A 20,562-nucleotide genomic window follows, 5' to 3' on the forward strand; every position below is an offset into this window, starting at 1 on the left:
AAGGTCATAGGCGTAGCTCTCTGGTGAGGCTTGGTCTGGTTCAGAGTGGTTGGTGATTGCATCTCCTTCACACAATAAAAGGGAAACAAACAATTTGGAAAAACAGTGAAAATATCCAAACCCACCCTTCAGTTCCTTGGGGTAACTAGTGGGTGACAATGGTATAATTTTGGATTATAAGAAAGGCCCAGCAGCTACTTGGGCTCCCAGGGGTGGATAAATGGTTTGTGAAGGGGGATTAAACTGCAGAATTTCCCAATTACAGATATTTCCCTCCAACCTCCCCCATGAGTGATTCCATTAGGTTTTCACAAATGTGAAATTAAAAATGAATGGTGACTTTTATATTTAATCTCTCATTTTTCCTTCGCCTTATTTTCAGCTCATTTATAATAGCTTTGCTCAGTTTCTGGTCAAAGAGAAAGGATATGACAAGGAATTGCTCACTGTGACTCCAGAGGATTGGGATTTCTGGTAAGTTCTTTTTTTATGGTCTGCCCATTCCTTCTGGTGCTTAATTATTTCTGATAAAATTTTAATGTTTCCTCTTCTATGGAGGCAGAAAGTGAAATGTGAAATTGAGTCAAAGGACAAAATGCCTTCTATGCTAAAAGTTTAATGTTTAATGAATTAAAGTCCTTTCTACTTTAAGTTTAGACTTGCTTAATTAAATATGAAAATAAGCTAAGAGCTTATGTGACTGATTTGGGTATTTTTTGTATGGTTGAAGTTTGTCATTATTGAGTTGCAGACGTTATTAAAAACTGTCTCAAAAATTTATATCTTAAAAAAAAGTTTGACGGGCCGGCCCTGTGGCTGACTGGTTAAGTTCTCATGCTCCGCTGAGGTGACCCAGGGTTCTGCTGCTTCTGATCCTGGATGCGGACATGGCACCGCTTATTGAGCCACTCTGGGGTGGCGTCCCACATGTCACAACAAGAAGGACCCACAACTAAAAAAAAAATACACAGCTATGTACCGGAGGGCTTTGGGGAGAAAAAGGAAAAATAAAATCTTAAACAAAAAAAAACGTTTTATTGCTCTTCGAATAAAGAAATATAGAAGAGGGGGAATCATCATGTTTTGAATACGTGTCTAAATTAAGACATTTGGCTTTCCATAATTTGGATAAAAATTCCTATGTCTAAGTCTCTTACTGTTCACTCCCTTCCTGGGTTAGCATTCTCAACTTCCTAAGGCTTCTTTTGTCTGTCTTCCTCATTTAAACAACAAAACAAACAAAACTGCTGTTAAAGCTCTTTAAATTGTTCAGTTGGAAATTAATAATAGTCCTAAAACACATGAAAAATACATGCAGAAGTAATTCTAGAGCAGCGATGGATGTTCCTGTCTTTTACATTCCTCCAATGTTTGGTTAGGCCTCTTTGATTTATGCCTTTTGTAAAAGGAAGAGACAAACATTTCGCTATATGAAACCTCTGACTCTGGAAATTTTACTGTGGACCGAAGTGAATAATGCTTCTAAAGTACCCTGTCATTTTTTCTTTAATTCTCTTGGTATTTGGTGGCCATTATACGTCCTTGCTTTTATTATTCATAATAATGAATCTGTACCCACTTTTCTCCCCAAACCCCACAAGTCTTTTGCAGTGAGAAACCTAGAACTTGGTATTTGACTTTCTTATAATGGTTTTCAATAATATACCTTGCCCAGAGGGCAAGTTCTTAAAGCCTAACGTAAATTGAGGCGAATTCTAAAGAGTACAGAAAAGTCTCTGGCCAAGATCTTAATTTGCAGAATGTGAATGTGTGCATGTGTGTGCACACGTGTGCATGTGTTTTATTTAATGGAAAACATTTACACATTTTAAAGAGACATGCAATGATGTTCATTTTTTGTTCTCGTTGAGTTTTGGATTCCTCTGTTTAAAACCTTAAGGATTTTACAGACTAAACGTGTTGTCCTTCATTTGTCCGCACAACAGTTTTCCTTATATACTTGCTCTGTGGATGATATTTAATTTTAGAATTCTTGGATAGTCTTATTCATTTGATTAACATATCATTCACCTGGGTGGGAGAATCCCTTTGTAGCATTATGATTTTAAAAATATACATCGTTATTTCTTGGGTTAGCTAACTATGTGGATTGATTGGAAATCACACGTTTCTGTTTTAGTTCCAAGGGCTTGGCATTGGATCTGGAAGATGGGCACTTCATTAAACTTGCAGATAATGGCACTGTGCTCAGGTAATGAAATTTGGTCGTGTGTTTAAAACTTAACTCTTTGCAGGACATTTTATTGCTATAGAGCATTTGATCATTAAGGTATGGGTTAAAGAAGATTATTATTTTAGTCAGTCACATGACAGGTTATCTGTGTGCCTGCATGTCTTTGTATGAATCGTTGGAGCTATTTAAATACAAATCTAGGAGCGTTAGGCTTAAAGTTTTAGTTTCTTTAAATTTAGTTCGTCAGAAATATTTGCAGGAAATAAAGTAGAATGTTAATAGTAGACTGCTTCGTCTCAGTGACCACCCCTACTGCAAGAGAGCCTGGGGATTATATTGTGTTAGGTGGCTATCTAGGTTGCTGGAATAAAATTGGAGTTCTTTTTATTAAGGAAGAAGGAGAGAGACTGGATGTTGGGTTGGGGTTGGTGGTCTGTACATGCCTTTCTTTCTCCATTTATCCAAACTTGCTCCCATCATGCAGGACTCAAGTCTGTGTGCCACCTCCTTCTGGAAGTTTTTCTAGACTGTTCCAACCTTTATCAGTCTCTTTCCCTCTCCCCTACTCCGTGTTGACTCCCTTTCCTTCTCCTCTCAGGGTGAACCCAACACCGTGAGTGTTGGTAAGAGTAGGGCCAGCAATTGAGAAGCAACTGCTGTCACTGCTTTGAGTCTTACAGAGGGCACCACGGAGTGAGCATTCATTTTTTCCCCCCCAGTCCTGATAGTACAGGCAGGTCAGCATGGCCATGCACTGTGCAATTTATTATTTGTACTCACGAGATCAGAGTCCAAGGAGAGGCCGCTTAGCATGGTTACCCCGTGTACATTGTCTCCCTTTTGATACATCATTCTTTTTGCTAGGTACAAACTCACACTCTCCCCGTCCCTTGCTCTGAGGTGCAGCTAGCTAGAGCAAGTGTGGCCCCACTTTGATTATTTTGTTATTCATTTGCATGTTTTTTCCTTGGGCAACAAGAGATAAGAGTGTGTATATACATTTGTGTGTATGTGTGTATATACTTACACAATGCAGCTTTGACCGTGACCTTTAACTCTACTGTCAGATTCTTACAATGTCCTTCGCTGTCTTCAATCACAGTTGAAAGAATGGAAAGCATTCCACAGTTTTGCTTCTTTCTTTCCTTGTTCTGTCTGTCCCCGATCTGAACACCCCTCCCCCAGGGTCTGACCCTCTCTGTTTCTGTTCCAGCTGAGCTGCAGTTTCTCCTGACTTTACTAGCTTATCTCCTTGATGCCTGCTTTCATCCATTAGGAGGTTCCTTGTCTAACCACATTTCCCATTCAAGATTCCTCTATCTCTACGTATAACATTCTAAAATATTAACTTTATAAAAAAGAGCCTGTTTGTGATTTTTCCTCCATTTGCCCTTCTTTCTTTTTTCTTCATTTTGCTTTGCTACCATGATATAACACCAAGAGAAGAATAATGATACTTCCTAGCATTATAATTTCTCATAATATACTACATAAAATAGCAATTGCTTCTTGACGGGGTAAGAGTTTCCTAACCAGGCCCTAACTGATGTGAAAGCAATATTTTGAGCATAGAAAATAGCTACTTTCTTGTCTTGCTGTTTCCCATTGTGTTTTTAGCTGCATTGTGTCCTTGTGTGAGCAGCTTCCTCCCCAGTCTTCATAGTCCCCTGAGCTCACAGCTGGGCCCTCACCCGGTGCCCGGCACCTCCCATCCCTCCGGCAGGCCTGAGGCGGCTCACAGACCGTGTCTCCTGCCTGCTGCCAGAGCAGCTTCCCACCCAATCCACACAATTGTTTTCTAGTTGTTCCAGTTAGGTTAATGTTATCTTCATGGCTAAATGACGACTTCTTAGGAAAGGATGGTGGGTTGTACTTATGCCAGAGAAATTCCAGTTTATAGTTGATATATTGTAGATTCAGAGCAACTGCTACACTGTGGCCCTCAGAGGGAGCTGCTCCTGATCACGTGCTAGTTGGTGGCTGAGGCGGAGGAAGAACTAGAGCTGTCACGGGGAGTGCCTTCTAGCATCCTAAATGAAAAAGTCATCCAGTTGAAAAAAGAAGAAAAAAAAGAAGGAACCTTTTTAGTTTTAGGGGGGTCAACAAGAGCAAGGCTGGAGGCAGGAATGTTCAGGGGAACCACTGATGAGCAGTGTACCTCATCCCCGCAACCAGGGCCAGCCACGGGACCAAGATGATGGCACCCGAGGTGCTGGCAGAGCAGTATGGCAGGAAGGAGTGGAAGCACTTCATATCGGACACCGGAATGGCATCCCGATCAGGTATGACTCTCTCCTCTTGTTTTGGAACCGGAACCTGCAACACGAGGACGTGAAGACGCCCCTCCTGCTGAGCAGATGCATAAGGCAGCAGCTGTGGTTTTATAGGAATAGGATGCATTTTTTTCACATGTGTATGGTTCCTTTTTGACACTTGCTTCTGTTTTATTTACTTGCCCTTGTCCTGGAGTAAAGAAGACTAGCACTTAGGAATAATACATTCCTTAGTCATCTATATTTTTATCAAGTTGTTAAATGTTGCATCCTTAGTTTTATTTCTCCATCCCCAATTTCTCCCCACATTCAGATGCCGCACCTTTCCTGTTTTCAGGAATTCTTTTTTACTGCCAATTCTAATATCTTTTGCCTTTTTTTCTAGAATTCACTTTTTTATTGCCAGTTCTAGTATCTTCTGCCTTTGTCTTTTCCTTGCCTTTATTTTAAATGATTTTATACATTTTATTCTCACTGTCTTTAAAGAGCTTCACCATGGGTAAACATGAAAAGATTTCTCAAAAATTATTTATAGACATAGATGTGCAGAAATTAATAAGGAATGATTAAGACGTTATTGTAAACTGGCCTTATTGAAAGTCATAATTGTGTTTTTCATTTGTTCTGATTTTTTTTTTTTGCCATTTTCTCCCACACCACAGTTTTGAAATGCGCCTGTTCTCCTTTAGAAAATGTCATAACCTGAAAATAGCTGGAGTTATTCCTTGTTGCTGTTGTGTTGTTGCTTGTTACATTTGCTGTCTTTTGAGAATTTGTTGTTTTGTAGTGAGACGAACATGTCAGGAAGTATGAGTGCTCTTATGAAATAAGTTGATAGGCAAAACTGAGATTTTGCTTTGGGGTTAGATCTAGAATGCTTTCACACGTCTCAAGTCAAAATAGTAGTGGAAGTTAAATGGGTGGGTAGCCTTTGACTCAAGGGATGAAAGGGAACTGCCGTCTCTCCAGATGTAGGCACCTGTACAGAAGCTCTTCCTTCTCGGAAAAGCTAGACACGCAACTAAGTGTTTCACTCTGACATCCGTTCAGAAATCAGAGTATTTTAAGGAAGTAAAGTATTTCGCAGCTGTGAAAGGAGCAATCACCCAATATGACCCATCTGTTTACTCACTTCTCCACCACTAGAGAGCGCTGTCTCCTGGAATCAGCAGCTTCCCTCTGGTGCTTAATTTACCGGGGAGCGCTCTGAGGATGGTCTTGGAGTTTATTGACTGCTCACTGGATTGGTTAGGGAAGTGTTTCCCTTCCAGGTGCCCAGTGGTCAGACTGTGACACATAATAGAGGCCTGTTTCTGCAAAATAGTAAGGGAAAGCTCATGCCTTTAAAATATACTACTACTTATTTTTTTAATATAGAGATGTGTAAAAGAAGAAAAAAATTGGCCTGTGATTCCGGTAAAACTTTGTCCACATTAAAAAAACAGTGTGAGCATATGGCTAGGAAATTTAAGTATTATAGAAAGGAATAAAATGAGGAGTAATTATCTCCAACCCCCGTCCCCCAGAATATCCTTTCCCCAAAGCTTATTTTCTAAGTCTACAAAAGGGATCAGACTTTCTCTGTACTGAGCGCTTTTTACTTTACATCTTAGACATCCTGTCACATTAGCACAGACAGATGTACCTCATTCTTGTGAATGTTGGAGTGCTCTGCCGTCCAGTTCCATATCATGATTTATGTCATGAGTCCCCTCACGGTGGACATTTACATTGTGTCTGGTGTTTGGTTGTTACAAACAGGCCTGCGTTGATGTTCTCATACATGCATATTTTGCGCTTTTGTGCATATATCCAGGGTAAACTCCTAGAAGTACAGTTGTTCTCAGGATATGCAGGTTTAAAATTTTGATCATTATGGCCAAATAAATCCTGTATTTTCAGGAATTCCAGTTGATTCTTTATATGCTGTTTCCTTCTACACTGAATGTATTCATTCTTCAGTTAAGTAGAGAGTTGCAATGGGCATTCCCTACTAGTACATTTAGGGCGTTTAAAGCATTGATGGATATAGACATTTTAATGACAGTTTATTTGATAATCCCTTTTTTCAGGTTATTGACCTGGCACAAGTATGGTTTTCCTTAGCAACAGACTTCCAGAAAGCAAGTCCTTTTGATCTTTTTCTCCCCAAACTGGTAGATCATGCAGAAACAGTTTGGTATAGTGGAAATTACAAGGGGCTTGCAGCCAGACAGTCCTGGATCATATTGACTCTGTTACTTGCTGGATAAAGTGAACTGGTCAGTTACTAAGCCACTCTTAGCATCACTTTCCTCATCTTTAAGTGGAGATAATATCACTCATCTGCAGGAGAAGCAAGAACCTATGCTAACGTAGTTTATTCTCTTCCCCTCAGTCATTCACGTGGTTTGCAAAGGGAGTGGTGTTGACAGTGGGTTCTTGAGGACAGGTTTTTTTTTTTTTTTTTTTGAAGAAGAGTAACCCTGAGCTAACTACCGCTAGTCCTCCTCTTTTTGCTGAGGAAGACTGGCCCTGAGCTAACATCCATGCCCATCTTCCTCCACTTTATACATGGGATGCCTACCACAGCATGGCTATTGCCAAGCGGTGCCACATCCACACCCGGTATCTTAACCGGTGGAACCCCAGCCGCTGAGAAGTGGAACGTGCGCACTTAACCGCTGTGCCACCAGGCCGGCCCCAGAGGACAGGTTTTCTGTGTGCAAAGCTTAATGACTATAGGACTTGATCTTAATTCAGAGGTTTGTTTTATTGAACTGAGCTCACTCGTCACTTCATTCCCAGTGAACTGTCTGCTCTCAATGGAGGTGGAGGGTCGAAGCTTTCATGCGGTCCAGTCTCGGAGTTTTGGTGTTGGGAGAGGCATTGAGAGCAGCCTGGCCCAGTTAACAGATCAAGGCTGAGTAAGCCTCATTGTGTCCACACAGAGGTCATTCAGCCCATGTTTGATGGTCAGGTTACATCAACCGCTCGCCTTGTGGGTGGGAGTCAATGAGCCCTTTTCATTAAACCCCTGAGTTATTTGATTAGACCCCAACCAAGTTTCATAATCAATATTTCAAGTCTTAAACTGAGTTTCATCTGTTAATGCCCCAAAACAGAGAGAAAGAGGAGGGAAAAAGCAGGGGTATATAACTGGCAATGAAGAGAGATCTCCTCCCGCAGCACCCAGGAGGGCTGGTCATCAGGTTCAGGCAGGTCACTGGTGTCACAGACCAAGAGATAAGATAGAGTTCATGTTAATGAACCTTGGGAAGCTGTGCCCCCTGTCCTGGGAGCCCTGGAGCATTGTATGGTCTTAGAGCCCAGCAGAGCGTGGGCAGAAGTGTACGTGGGATGTCCCCTCCCTTTTCCTCCACATCCTTGTTCCTCACAATGACAAGCCATCCTAACCTTTCTAAGGGATGAAAAATAGTCTGATATGTTCCCCCAACAATTTCAGCTGTGAAAAACAGGAAGACTATGCCAACCAAAATATTTTTAACCGAGGAAAAGGACACACAAAGCCATGTAGCATTTTGTGAATTAACAGATGGAGAACTTTGACTTTACTTTTTATACGTTCATAATAGTTTGACATGAAGAAGAGGGACATTAAATGACATTTAAAGGGATGGACATTTGGCCCCTGCAGAGAATTCTCCTAATTTGTCTGTGACACTCCTTCATTCCAAAATAAATCCATTCTGTTACTAGATCACTCATTCATTCAACAAACATTCATTGAGTGCCTATAGTATGCTGGATGTTGTGCTTTGTGGAGGGAACAGACAGCTGTGTTCCATGACCTCATACACAGCTTACAAATGGAAGGCAGGAGAACTCAAAATCAGGCAGGGTAATACTGTGTGCAAGAGGAATTATGACTATTTGAAATGTATTTTTGTATTAAACTAAAGTCTGGCTCAGTATTGGTTCTGTTTGATTCCTCTTTGTACTGAGTTCTCTAGAAGACTCTATGAGGTTGTGTTTCCTCCGGAGCAGAGTGGCTGCTCCTGATCCCAGTAAGCGAGGGTGAGGTGGTAGAGAGAGTGACGTGGAAGGAAGGAACAGTGGGGGCGGGATTCCACTGGGACTTCTGAGGAGAAGAGCAGGGAATACCTCCCAGAGTCATCATTCCAGGGGACAGGAGGCTGGGGCATTCGTTCACTGGCTTCTGATCCTGTTGGTTGAAGTTGCCACGTGGGCCTCATGGGCTCCAGAGGCTTCCAGAGAGAGCGAGTGGCACAGTTGTGCTTGAGGTGGGATGATGCTGTTCAGCACAGCGGTGGCTGGAATGAGATGTGGTTCAAGGAGATGTGACGTGGGCCATCGAAAGTGTCTGCCCAGGCACAGAAGATTCACAGGAGGGCTCTAGTTTAATTCTACCCTAGGGCCATCAGGATAAGTCAAATCCCTTCCCCCCGAGATCCTGGAGTGTACCTGTCCTGTGCTCCTGAGTTTCTCTAAGATAAGCACAGCGTGTCCTCACATAGTGTGGTTTTTTTATTCCTCTCATCTCCCTGGTAGTTCTCACATCGTACTGAAATTTGTCTGAAATTGCATAAAAATTGAATGCAATACTCCTCGTGGACCAACCTGCATGGATAGGAGAAAGCACTATTGTGTGGAACGCTTCATGCTACTCGGTGTTAGGTTGATTGTTTTCAAATTCAGTGACATTAGTAACATAAATTGTGGCTTTTTTGAAATCCATTTTATATTTGGGGTATAAGCCGCTTTTAGTTTCTACATTTAAAAAAAATATTTTTACATAAATGCTTAACTTAGGGGTGTCATGTTTTCACTTTCTTGTAGTACCCTTGTAACTTAAACCTTCTTTAAAAGACAATGGTAGCCTGTAATAGAGCCATTTTGAGTTGAAATAGAGACTTCTTTAAGTAACTAAACCAAAATCTAGCCTCTCTTCAGCCAAGATTCTGTATATATCACATAAATGAGGCATTAATTGTTTTCAGTTTCAAATTTTCTTCTTTTTTAGGAAAATATTATTTTTACGATAACTACTTTGACTTGCCAGGAGCTCTTCTATGTGCCAGAGTGGTGGACTCTTTAACAAAGGTAAGTGGGGACTCATTTTTTAGAAACTAAGATATGTGTTTAATCACAAATCAGAGGATTTCTTTTGAATTGAGATTTTACTCTATTTCTTCTTTGTTGTTTCAGAGGTGACAGGAAGAAAAATGTAGAGAATTGGGTCAAAATATTTTTGGAAAGTTAAATAGCAGTGACCATTTTTTCCCCCAAGCACAGTAAACCTGTTCTCCAACAGGGGGTGCAAAAGTCTAGAAAAAGAAAATATGGAGTTGCATTTGGAAAAAATATTTTTGGCAGGGCCGACCTGGTGGTGTAGTGATTGAGTTTGTGTGCTCTGCTTTGGCGGCCCAGGGTTCACCGATTTGGATCCTGGGCATGGATCTGCACACCAGTTCTCGGGCCATGCTGTGACAGCATCCCACGTAGAAGCACTTAGAACTAGCATATATAACAATGTACTGGGGCTTTGGGGAGGAAAAGAAAAGAGGAAGATTGGCAACAGATCTTAGCTCAGGGCCAATCTTCCTCAAAAAAAACATTTTCTTTGGTTTCATTAGCAGAATAAAAAAAAGTGAAGGTAATTAGGAAAATTCCTGGTGTCTTTAAGCATTCTAAATAATGTAAAAGCAGAAAACTGAGATGAAACTTTTATTCACCATTTTGAGCATAATTTAATACATATAACTTTTTCTTTGTGCTGTGTGTGTATCAAGACTAAAAGGATCTCTGGTTATATCAGTTTATACTGAAAACTTAAGACCTGTGAACATAAACCAGTTTCATTTCAGAATCGCTTTCATTTTTGCATATGTTGTCTTAAAATTACAATGATTGTGTTTACAATGGAACATAGGTAATGGTTTATTTTTGAATCAGAATTAACAGTCATGTGTTTGTGAAAGTTTCTGTTGAGCAATAGTTCTGGTATGTTTATGGAAGTTGTTCTTAACATGCGATGAAGTCAGTTTCTCATTTCATGGTGACTACACGCAAATGTATCAGTCTTTAAATATTTCAGAGTTTGTGTCATTGGATACAGATACCTAGAAGTTGGTGTTTGTTTAGATAGACACTGGTTAATGTTTCCAAGGAAGCAAAGGGTTGTAGGGTTGTGTGTTTTAGTGTAATGTTTATTTGCTTTCTGGTTAAAAAATATATGTCAATAAAAATGATTTACATTTTGGATTTGGAACCTCATTCATCTCTCCTTTAGACACTTGCTGCTCTTTTTTATTGAAATCCAGGTAAACGTGCGGTGAATTCTAAAGTAATCAGCTTTGGGGGCTTTAAGGCTTCAGGCTTCTTAACCCCAATGAGGCCATAGTACAGGAGGTAACACATTCTGACATCGCAGAAGCTCTAACACTGTAAACTTAGTCATGTGTTTAAAATATTCTGTAATGTTTAGACTTTATAATGAGTGGAAATTTTTATTTTGTTTGGGCTATATGAGCTATATTAATATTTAGTCTCATATATACATCTCTGTACCAGTGATTTTCATGGAAGATTTCTCTTTTAAAATCACATTTAGAAGACTGAGAAGTTGATTAGTCTACTGTCTTTTCTAAAACACCAGTCCCTATTTTACAATACAGTAATATCATCATTATTTGCCAGGTATTTTCTGCTGTGCTTAGGAACAGAATTACTGCGTGTGTTACATTTGGAAATTTTTTTTTTTTAGCAGAACAATGGTCAAAAAACATTTGATTTTTGGAAGGATGTAGTTGCTGCTATACAACACAATTATAAAGTGTCAGCTTTTAAGGGTGAGTAATGTGAACAGAGACTTTCTAAGAGATGTTTGTTAAATGCTGTGTGTCTAGTAAATTACTTAGAAGTTACCTATTTTGCTATGTTTCTTAATTAGGATTTACTTTGATCTTAAATTTTGCTATAAAGTTGGTACTGCTTAATTTTAATAGGTTCTTTTATTCGTGTCTGTTTCGTGGCCATAAATTCCAATATTCTGAGCTGCGTTGTCTTTTACATGCCTGCCAATAGGGTTGTTCTGTTGGTCCCCCACAATTGAAGTTCCAGCTGTGCTGTTTCCTGGCTTGGGAATGAGGGTTGGTGACACCTGTAACCATTAGTGTAGTAGTTATAGATAGGTGGGGAAAGTGAAAATTCCATTGTTCTTGCATAAAAACAGGACTGGCTGACTCAGAATGGGGGCAGAGATCTCGCCAACCTGAGCCTGGCGTTTCATGGTTCCATACATAGGTTTGCTGGGTCACATGGTGGTTAGCTGGAAGGAATAAAGAGATGGCTTTATAGTATGTCACCCCAGTGACTTGAACCAGGCTGTCCTCATTCAACCAGTAGGCTGATGGATACTCAGGAGCAGTAGTTTTCAGCTTAGAAAAATGTTGCCTTTTGATTGACATAAAAATTGCTTGCCTTCCTTTTAATGTAATTTAAGCCATCAAAATAATCCTAAATATTATGACTAAAAACGTGTCAAGGCAATAAATAGTAACTGAAGAATATTTGTTGAAATTACATATTTCTCTGCCACCTGCGTCTTTCCTTCCCAGAAGAAAATTACTGCTTTTGGGTGTCTCGCTTTTGTATACTCAGTCACCAACCCTTCACCCTGGCTATTAGCTGGTGTGTGGTTTTTTGGGTGCCTTTTCACGGTCCACACTGAGTGCTGGGGTGTGCAGGAATGCCCATCTCCAATAGAAGGGTGTCTCCATGATAACTGTGAAACCCACCCACCACTTTATTGTTTTACTCTTTATTAACTTGAAAAGCCTTATAAGAAGCCTATAAAATGAAAAGCCTTAAAAGAATGGTTGAGAATAGCAAATTGCTGCCGTGAAATAAATTCAACATAAAAATCTATTGATGTTATTTTATTGCATTGTAAATAAGGAGTAGGTAACACATTTCGTGCATTAATAAATGAGGCACAGCTTATAAGTTTGAAACAGCAACATAAAAATACAGTACAGAGCATAAATAAATAATGTCTTTTCATTTCTAGTCAGATTTTGAAACCCTTGACATTAGTTATGATTCACTGGAATGAGGTGCACAAGGTAAATACCCAAATATTCTGTAAACCCACAAAGTCACATGACATAAGACTCAATAAGGAATTAAATCAAAGTAATCGTACTTGTGTTAAATCAGTAAAATAGGTCAGACGTCTATTTCCAAGTTGTGAAGGGTATATAGAAAACTTTTCTGCAATCACAGGAAAGTTTGAAAAAGTTCACGACTAAAGCACTTTGCATTTCAGATTAATTTTAACATATTTTGTTTTTTTGTAAGAGCTAGAAAAAAGTCAGTCTGCACCTATATATTTGAATAGATCTTGATGAAGGGAGCCATGTAAACCTGTGAGTAATGCACCATCAGAAATATCATAGGGTATACAGTATCTTTTAAATTTCAATATTCAAGTATTTAAGTCCTCTAAAGACATGATTCCTCCTGAATGTTCCCTGGAAGGTCTCCTGTTAATGGTTAAAAACAGGCTTATTTTACAAGGAAATGCTGAGTTTCTGAAATCTAATTTAGTGTCATATTTCAAATTTTTTTCCGATCATTTTATTTTTTAGCCTAACAGGACTTTTATAGTGAAACTTAAATACTGAAGAAGTTCACGGAAAACTTTCAGGGGTCCTAGGATTACTGACTAGAAATCGAGAGGATCTTCATGTATTGTTTAATTAACATTGCTGTTCACTTTTTCAGGGGGAATTGTGTTGGTCTGAAAGCTCACATCTGTATTTTGGAGAATTAAAATGAGTCGCTTTTTTTTCAGCCTACCTCCATATGCGTTTTGTGGGGCGGGGTGGGTTGGGAAGCGCCTTTTCGAGCAGATTTGTATTAGCTCAGTGGGAACGGGCTCACATGGGAGCCACTAAGAATCCTGAGAAAGAGGAGTGGACGTACTCTGAGGAGTACAGGCCATTCGACTCGGCATTGGGCAGCTGGAGCCACACCTGGTCATTTTCTGTGAGATCGAGGACGGCACTCCCTGAAGCCTGATCCAGGTAGCCTTTGATATATTCATCATAGGTGTACATTACTGGGGTGCCGTTCTTATACAGGCCCACCCAAACATGGGTCCCTTTCGCATGCACGTGGTAGGAGAAATAGTATATTCCTGGTATCCTGCAGGTAAAGATTCCAGTTCTTGGGTCGTAATGCTGTTGCCTGTTATACACAATCTTATCAAAGGGGATAGGAGCACCTATTGCTGGGTAAGCTTTGGAGAGAATAACAGTGAAAGCAGACACAGGCATTCCTGTTACACCCTGGTTGGCACTAACAAGAGGCCTTTGGCCTGCCTTTATAAAGCCCTCAGGCACAACTGCTTGGCCTGGGGGGCCTGGGGGGCCTGGGGGACCTGGGAGGCCAGGTTCTCCAGCATGGCCTTTTGGACCTGGAGGCCCTGGTGGCCCAGTGGGTCCATTGAGTCCCTTAGTTGCTATGCCAGCTGGACCAGGAAGACCTGGAGTTCCTCGATCACCTTTAGGTCCAGGGAATCCTGGAATGCCTGGTGGCCCAATGGGACCTCTGGTACCTGGTATTCCAGGGGCACCTCTTGGACCAGCCTCACCATTGTTTCCAGGCACTCCCTTAGCTCCTACTGGGCCCACAGGGCCTGGGAGACCAGGAGGTCCTCCAATTCCAGGCTCACCTTTTGGGCCTGGCAACCCTGGGTTACCCTTAGGACCATTGAGACCTGGTTCTCCTGGGTACCCTGGTTTTCCATCTAACCCAGAGAAACCCCTTTCTCCCTTAGCCCCAGGCTGTCCTGCAGGCCCCACTGGCCCTGTCTCACCTTTAGGGCCTGGGATCCCATGGTTGCCTGGGATGCCTTTTGGTCCTTGGGGTCCCATATTTCCAGGGGGTCCAGTCAGACCTGGCTCCCCAGGATGACCTGCTGGGCCTTGCTCCCCTTTGGCACCTGGACTTCCTGGAAGGCCAATAGGTCCTCTTTGCCCCTTCAGGCCTGGCAAGCCTGGTTTCCCAAAGCCAGGAGCCCCTGGTGGCCCAGCTATTCCTGGAGCCCCAGGGTGTCCTTTTGTTCCTGGAATCCCTGCCTGGCCTGGAGCTCCAGGGGCGCCTGGCTTTCCAATGCCTTCTGGTCCTTGTTCCCCAGGAGGACCTTGGGGACCTGGTGGGCCAATTGGTCCCCTTTCTCCCGGAATGCCCTGATCACCTTTGGTGCCTGGCTGTCCTGGAAACCCATTTTCACCTCTTTTTCCCACTCCAGGAGAGCCGGGTGGTCCCATGGGACCCTGTGGGCCTGGAAGGCCTCTCTCACCTGGGCGACCAGGAGCACCATATCCCGTTTCCCCTTTCTGTCCGTTCATACCAGGGACACCTGGTGCACCCTTTTCTCCAGGAAGGCCTCTGGGTCCTGGGGCTCCTGTAGGTCCCTGTTGTCCAGGTTTTCCTGGAACAGAAATTCCAGCCGGGCCGGGGATTCCAGGTGGCCCGGGTGGGCCCCGTGGTCCTGGTAAACCAGCTGGTCCAATGTCTCCTTTTGGTCCATATGGTCCTCTCTCCCCTTGTTTTCCTGGGAGTCCTGGCACACCTGGCTTCCCAGTGGCTGATGGTCCTGGTGGTCCTGGCAACCCTGGCTCTCCTTGGGGTCCAGGGCTTCCATAACCTGGTTTTCCTGGTGGTCCAGATGGTCCTGGGTGCCCTCGAGGTCCACTGGGGCCTGGTGGACCAGGAACACCTTGTTCTCCTCTCACTGATACACCTAAAAGACATGCCCAGAGAAGGGGATGGTTAATAATATCAAGGATAATTATTGCTTCTTAAAATATGAATTGGGATGGAACATTGCAGTGTCAATCAATCCATTTTGGCAGACCAGTCTTAAATGGTTTCAGACAATACATTTTATATTGTTTTAAAAAATACTGCTAGAGAAGATGGTTTCACAAGACCATGGGTAACATAGTACTTTCATCACATCTTAATGATCCATGAAAATAAGTTGGGATTGAAGAATTCATCTAGAATAAGAGTGCAGTGGGGGTAAGTTTATCACATTTATTTTGGGAAAATCATCTACCTAGAAAGGAAACTTTAAAAAAAGGCATTTGACAGAAAAGGAAGAAAAAGACAAGTACAGAATAAATGGGAAAATGTTTGAGAACTGTAACAGTTTTCCCTTACAAAAGCTATCCTATAAGGCATAAATGAGAAATACAGTTAATTATAATTTATATCAGCCGTGGCTCTGCTAAACACAGTTTAGATTTAGGTTGATTTTTTTTTTTTAAATCTTAGTGCATACTGTGAGCTCTTACGTTCTCCATAATTGACTTAAAATTGAAACAAAGAATTAGAGAATTAGACCTAATGTGTGAGATAGTATTAAAGTGCTTATCTAAAGTATTCTTTGATTAATGCAAATAAATTGTTGATTTCATAGCTCTCTAGATTCATTTGAGCTAAATACTTCTACTAATATAATAAACTCCAAAACCACTTACTCACTGCCTCTGACCTGAAAAGTGCTGTTGGGCCGCAAGTGTGGGAAAGCATAGGATGCATCCCGTAAGAGCTTCAGTTACAGAGAATAAAACAAGAGTGGACTTTTATTTACCCAGGGATTTTCAGAAAATGACATCAAGAAAAAGACTGTGAGAAAAATTAATTTGTGGAAAAGATTTCTGTATATTAACACATATCTTGTTGGTTGGCTTTAGTGTACGTATATACCTGTATGAATAAATGGGTATTGATACATTACAAATAGAACAGATGGATAAATAAAGGATTTCTTAACGGTTTGGAGTAAACTAGCACATTTTTAAAAATGCAAACTATTAAATTGGGATTCACTTCAGAATCTTATTATAAAGATCATGTCCATACTAAAAATAATTGTCTTAGTCTGGTTGGAAATCTGTTTAACTATTAAAGTAGGGGAAACAGTCTTATTGAAAATAACTGCATCGAGCACCATTTGAGACTAGAACTCCAACAACCGAGTGATCTCTGTCACTTAGAATGTTGCCCTAATGGGTCCTCCACCTCTCAGTGGAAGAAAGAATGTGACTTCTGTTGTATCCTTGGGGGACAGCCCCTGTTTGTAGCTTGATAGGGTGGCACCATCTTCAAGGAAAAAGGATTACCCAGTAGAGAAGTTTCTTTTTTTGTTTGTTTTTGGGGGGAAGATTAGCTCTGAGCTAACATCTGCTGCCAATCCTCCTCTTTTTTGCTGAGGAGCCCTGTCCCTGAGCTAACATCCATGCCCATCTTCCTCTACTTTATACGTGGGATGTCTCCCACAGCATGGCTTAGCAAGTAGTGCGTAGGTCCATACCCTGGATCTGAACCGGCAAACCCCGGGTCACCGAAGCAGAACACGTGAACTTAACCTCTGTGCCACCAGGCCAGGTCCTAGAGAAGTTTCTTAAATGCCCACAAACTGAAATAACGGTTGGTTGTATCAGAATATGGCACTCTCATGCCCACCAGCAGTGGAATGCTTTGCAGGATAATTTAGTGTATTTTGGCTGAGCTCTTTTTTAGCCTGTATTGAACAGATATATGTAGGAATTACATAGGACCTCTTTGTATTTCTATTATCAGCTCAGTGTTTTACTTGTATAAATTGTGGGGTTTTGTCTTCGTTTGACTGCCAGTGGATAATAATGTATTTGAGTTTCCACCTTGTATTATCAACTAGAGACTAAGGTGGATTTGATAGTTAAAATACAGCTTCCAAACTTTTCATTTGTTAACAAGATATATGTTTTTATTTATTTTGTAAAAATAACTGAGATGATGCAGTACATTAAGGTGGGAAGATGGAAAAGTTTTTCACCTTCTAAAAGTGCTGCATTTTCTTTTTAGTTCATAACTGTTCTTATGATCTTGGTAAGCTACAGAAATTCTGAATTCGTGATCATAGAGGGTATAACCCAGTGCTGCTTGTGATAGCATTTCAAATTGCATTTGTTGCTTCAAGTAAAGTAGTCTTTTATTCGTTTTTTCCTAACTTTTCTTTCTCATATTTTATTTCTATTTTGAGACAGTCAAAAATATCTCTTGTGTACCTGTGCGTTTATTTTTAAACATTAAGTTCCCTTTCATGAAATATTTTAGATTTCATCTTCTTAAAAAGACAATCCTATAATCTAATTTGGTCAAAACAGTTGTCTCCAAAAGCATAGTTTTTCAAGTTGATGGCAATTGTCCTTAGCTTTATTTACAGAAAAAAATAAATAATTTGAAAAAATACTGTGGAAAGGAAACTTGAATCCTGCAGTCAGTTCAGATTATTCATTCAGTTTAATTCAGATGTTTAACAGGCAGTTTGTGTCAGATGCTATTAAATGGAATTAGCGAATATGAAACCTGAAAGTTGCCTTTCTTTGAGGCTCTGTTAGTACTTTACAAACATTGTCTCAGTACCCTTCACAGTCGTGGAGAAAGGTGAACAAATGAGGAGCAGATTCAAGAAGAAAGTTAAAAAGTAGTACGTCACCAGTACTGCTACAGTAGGAGGAGGAGGAGGAGAAATGGAGGCAGAAGTGATAGAAGTCGGAGGCGAAGTAGAAGTAGCAGTAGTAATAGCCAGCGCTTAAGCATTTTACGGATACCAGCTCACGTAAGCTTCCTAGCGCTCCTTTGAGACAGCTGCTCCTTGTTTTACAAATGAGGAAACTAAAACGCAAGAGGATAAATAACTTACATACTACGAGGCAGTAAAGTCTGTATGAAAACTATGAGAATTACTACTTCATTTGCCTATTAAACTTCTTTGGAAGGCATCCAGATTTTATTGATAATTAGGACGATTTTATATATATATATATGTGGGCTAGCTGAATAGTTTGTGAAAGTAAATATACGGAAGTAGTTAGATATCTAAACCTGCTCCTCTCTTTGCACAATTCACAATTATTTTTAGTGAAAACATTTTAAACTTGATTAATTTTGATCGGATTAATATTTCTAGATTATAGAAATGTGTGAAAGCATCATTTGAGGGAAAAAATTTCTACACATCAAAGTTCTTAACATTCAAGTGTATTTTTCTATTATATGTTATATTATATGTGTTGTGTAGAGGATGTTAATGTTCTTGACTAGACCTGCATTTTCCGTAAATCATTTGGTGGTTAAATTTTGGGCTAATTCAGGAATTTTAAAATAATTTAAGACCAAACAGTTAAAAGCATTTCATTAAAGAGATCATTAAGATTGTAGAAAGTGTCAACCAACTAGTTACTAGAGCAGAATAAGCAGTTCAGTTTACCTTTACTCTTTATGGCATAGGGAATGAAGAACCGGGTCTTGATGTTGGGTGGTGGCCCTTTTATGCCTGTAGGTGTTTGATACCTCTCAGCATAAAACTCGCCATGAACCAAGTTCAAGGTCAGTAGCAGCACAAGGGCTGTTTGTGGCAGCATGTTCTCAGATGGATCCTAAAAAACAGAAGAGAATCATTTCATAGAGCTTTGTTATTGACCTGTTTTATTTGTCTGATGTTGCACAGATGAATTCATTATGCATTTATCTACTTTTTTTACCTTATCATTTATATTTTTAATATATTCCAGAAATTAATAACAGCTATAACTTTTTAGTTACATGAATGTATGTCTTAGTTGTTTTTGGAAACCACATTAAAGTAAGCAAGTAAAAATGAAGTAATTTTAAAAAAAGAAACAGAAACCATAATTGGATGTCTCTATTAAATAATTCAAATCTTTGACATGGACTGAAATGTCCAATAGTTTCAAAATACAGTGAAATTCAGATTAGGGCATATTTTCACAAATATAGTTTTTGTTAGGACTATCTTTTATATAGGCTGATACAAATTTAACTTGCTGAGTGCATATTAGTGAAAAGCAACCGTTTTAAATCACAAAAAGCAAATAGTTAATTTATTGAAGCTTGTTTCCAAATAAGCGAACATGGAAGTCCACCAGTGAGCGTCAAGTCATAGACTTACCTGGGGGCTAGGAGTTCCTGGGGATGGTTTCTTCACAGCTTCCTGAGCCTTCCTGCCCAGGTGAGCAGTGCAGAAGATGCCTTCCACAGAGCTGTCCTGCAGTATTTATACTGTGTTCCCCTGACTACATGAGGTTACCCTGAATGTAAGCCCCTCCCTCCAGAGGTGGGAAGCACTAATTATGGTGGAAAGTTCTGTTGGGCAGGCATACAAGATCATGTTGGGCTTTTTCCTTGTTTTCTTATTGAAAAATAAACTCTTTGTCTTAAATATATATTAATAGTCATAACCAGGTACCATCTTTTTCTGTGATTTTATTTATAACTTATTACTCAAATGTTTATGATGGAATGATAATACCCCCTTTGTATTTTTGAAAAGCACATTCTTGTGTTATTTGTTTGAAAATATTTGGTAGTATATAAAATTAGGAGAAGAAATCTTTGGTGGGGAGTGGATTTAAATCATCATCTAAATTCTCCAGTTATTACATAAAGCCGTCAATGTGTTCATTAATGTTCCTAAATTTTTATGAAAATAGCTTACTCTAGTTCTTACTTATTTTTAGGCTTGGGGGAAACAAAATGGTGAAAAAGTAGTTATACTCTCTTGTATTTCAGGATTTTTGTATAAGTCCTAAGAAGTTAAGAGAAATTTTAAATGTTATATAAATATGATATTTTTTATTATTGAAATATAAACATTTCAAATTTTTGCATATCAAATATTTTAAATTTTTTGGAAGCAAGATGTCCATGAATTTGATAGTAGAGTTAGCAATGTAATTACTCAGAAAGATTTAGATTCTTTATTGACAACACTATACCATGTTCAGTAAAAGGCTTCAGGTTTTATTGCTTAATTTTGGATTTTACTTTAGAGTTGCAGTAGAGATTGTAAAAACCCTTAACTTGATGATATCATATCATGTCTATTTCAATAAGGTTGCTTTGTTCATTTCAGAAGAAAAAGAATTCTTCAAACTTTGCTCTCAGCTTTTTAAAAATATCATTGGTTTACCTTGCAATTTCCTTGAAGAATCTTGAATCAGCCCAATTAGAAACATTTTTTTTCCCAAAGATGAAAGTAAACATTATCAT

At 39.9% G+C, this 20,562-nt stretch overlaps 2 protein-coding genes across 5 annotated transcripts in view; one reads left to right on the top strand and one right to left on the bottom strand.

Moving 5' to 3' along the window:
* NT5DC1 (5'-nucleotidase domain containing 1) overlaps window positions 1-20,562 on the top strand; it is a 126,535-nt gene that overhangs the window by 5,764 nt on the left and 100,209 nt on the right. For 2 of the 4 annotated variants that reach the window (XM_070223667.1, XM_023650962.2), the window contains 5 exons: window positions 383-474; window positions 2,141-2,212; window positions 4,370-4,476; window positions 9,452-9,531; window positions 11,195-11,279. In XM_070223667.1, coding sequence (XP_070079768.1) covers window positions 383-474; window positions 2,141-2,212; window positions 4,370-4,476; window positions 9,452-9,531; window positions 11,195-11,279 — 436 coding nt within the window. The remainder of the gene's footprint in view (window positions 1-382; window positions 475-2,140; window positions 2,213-4,369; window positions 4,477-9,451; window positions 9,532-11,194; window positions 11,280-20,562) is intronic. The other 2 variants (XM_023650963.2, XM_070223668.1) reach the window with 1 other exon arrangement.
* On the bottom strand, window positions 13,270-19,550 carry COL10A1 (collagen type X alpha 1 chain). Its single transcript, XM_001504101.5, has 3 exons — window positions 19,463-19,550; window positions 18,761-18,929; window positions 13,270-15,241 (listed from the first exon to the last, which is right to left on the bottom strand). Exons 2-3 carry the CDS (start codon window positions 18,912-18,914, stop codon window positions 13,371-13,373), a joined length of 2,025 nt encoding a protein of 674 aa, XP_001504151.1. The 5' UTR covers window positions 18,915-18,929; window positions 19,463-19,550; the 3' UTR covers window positions 13,270-13,370.

Source organism: Equus caballus, chromosome 10 (genome assembly GCF_041296265.1).
Source record: "Equus caballus isolate H_3958 breed thoroughbred chromosome 10, TB-T2T, whole genome shotgun sequence".
Taxonomy (NCBI): domain Eukaryota; kingdom Metazoa; phylum Chordata; class Mammalia; order Perissodactyla; family Equidae; genus Equus; species Equus caballus.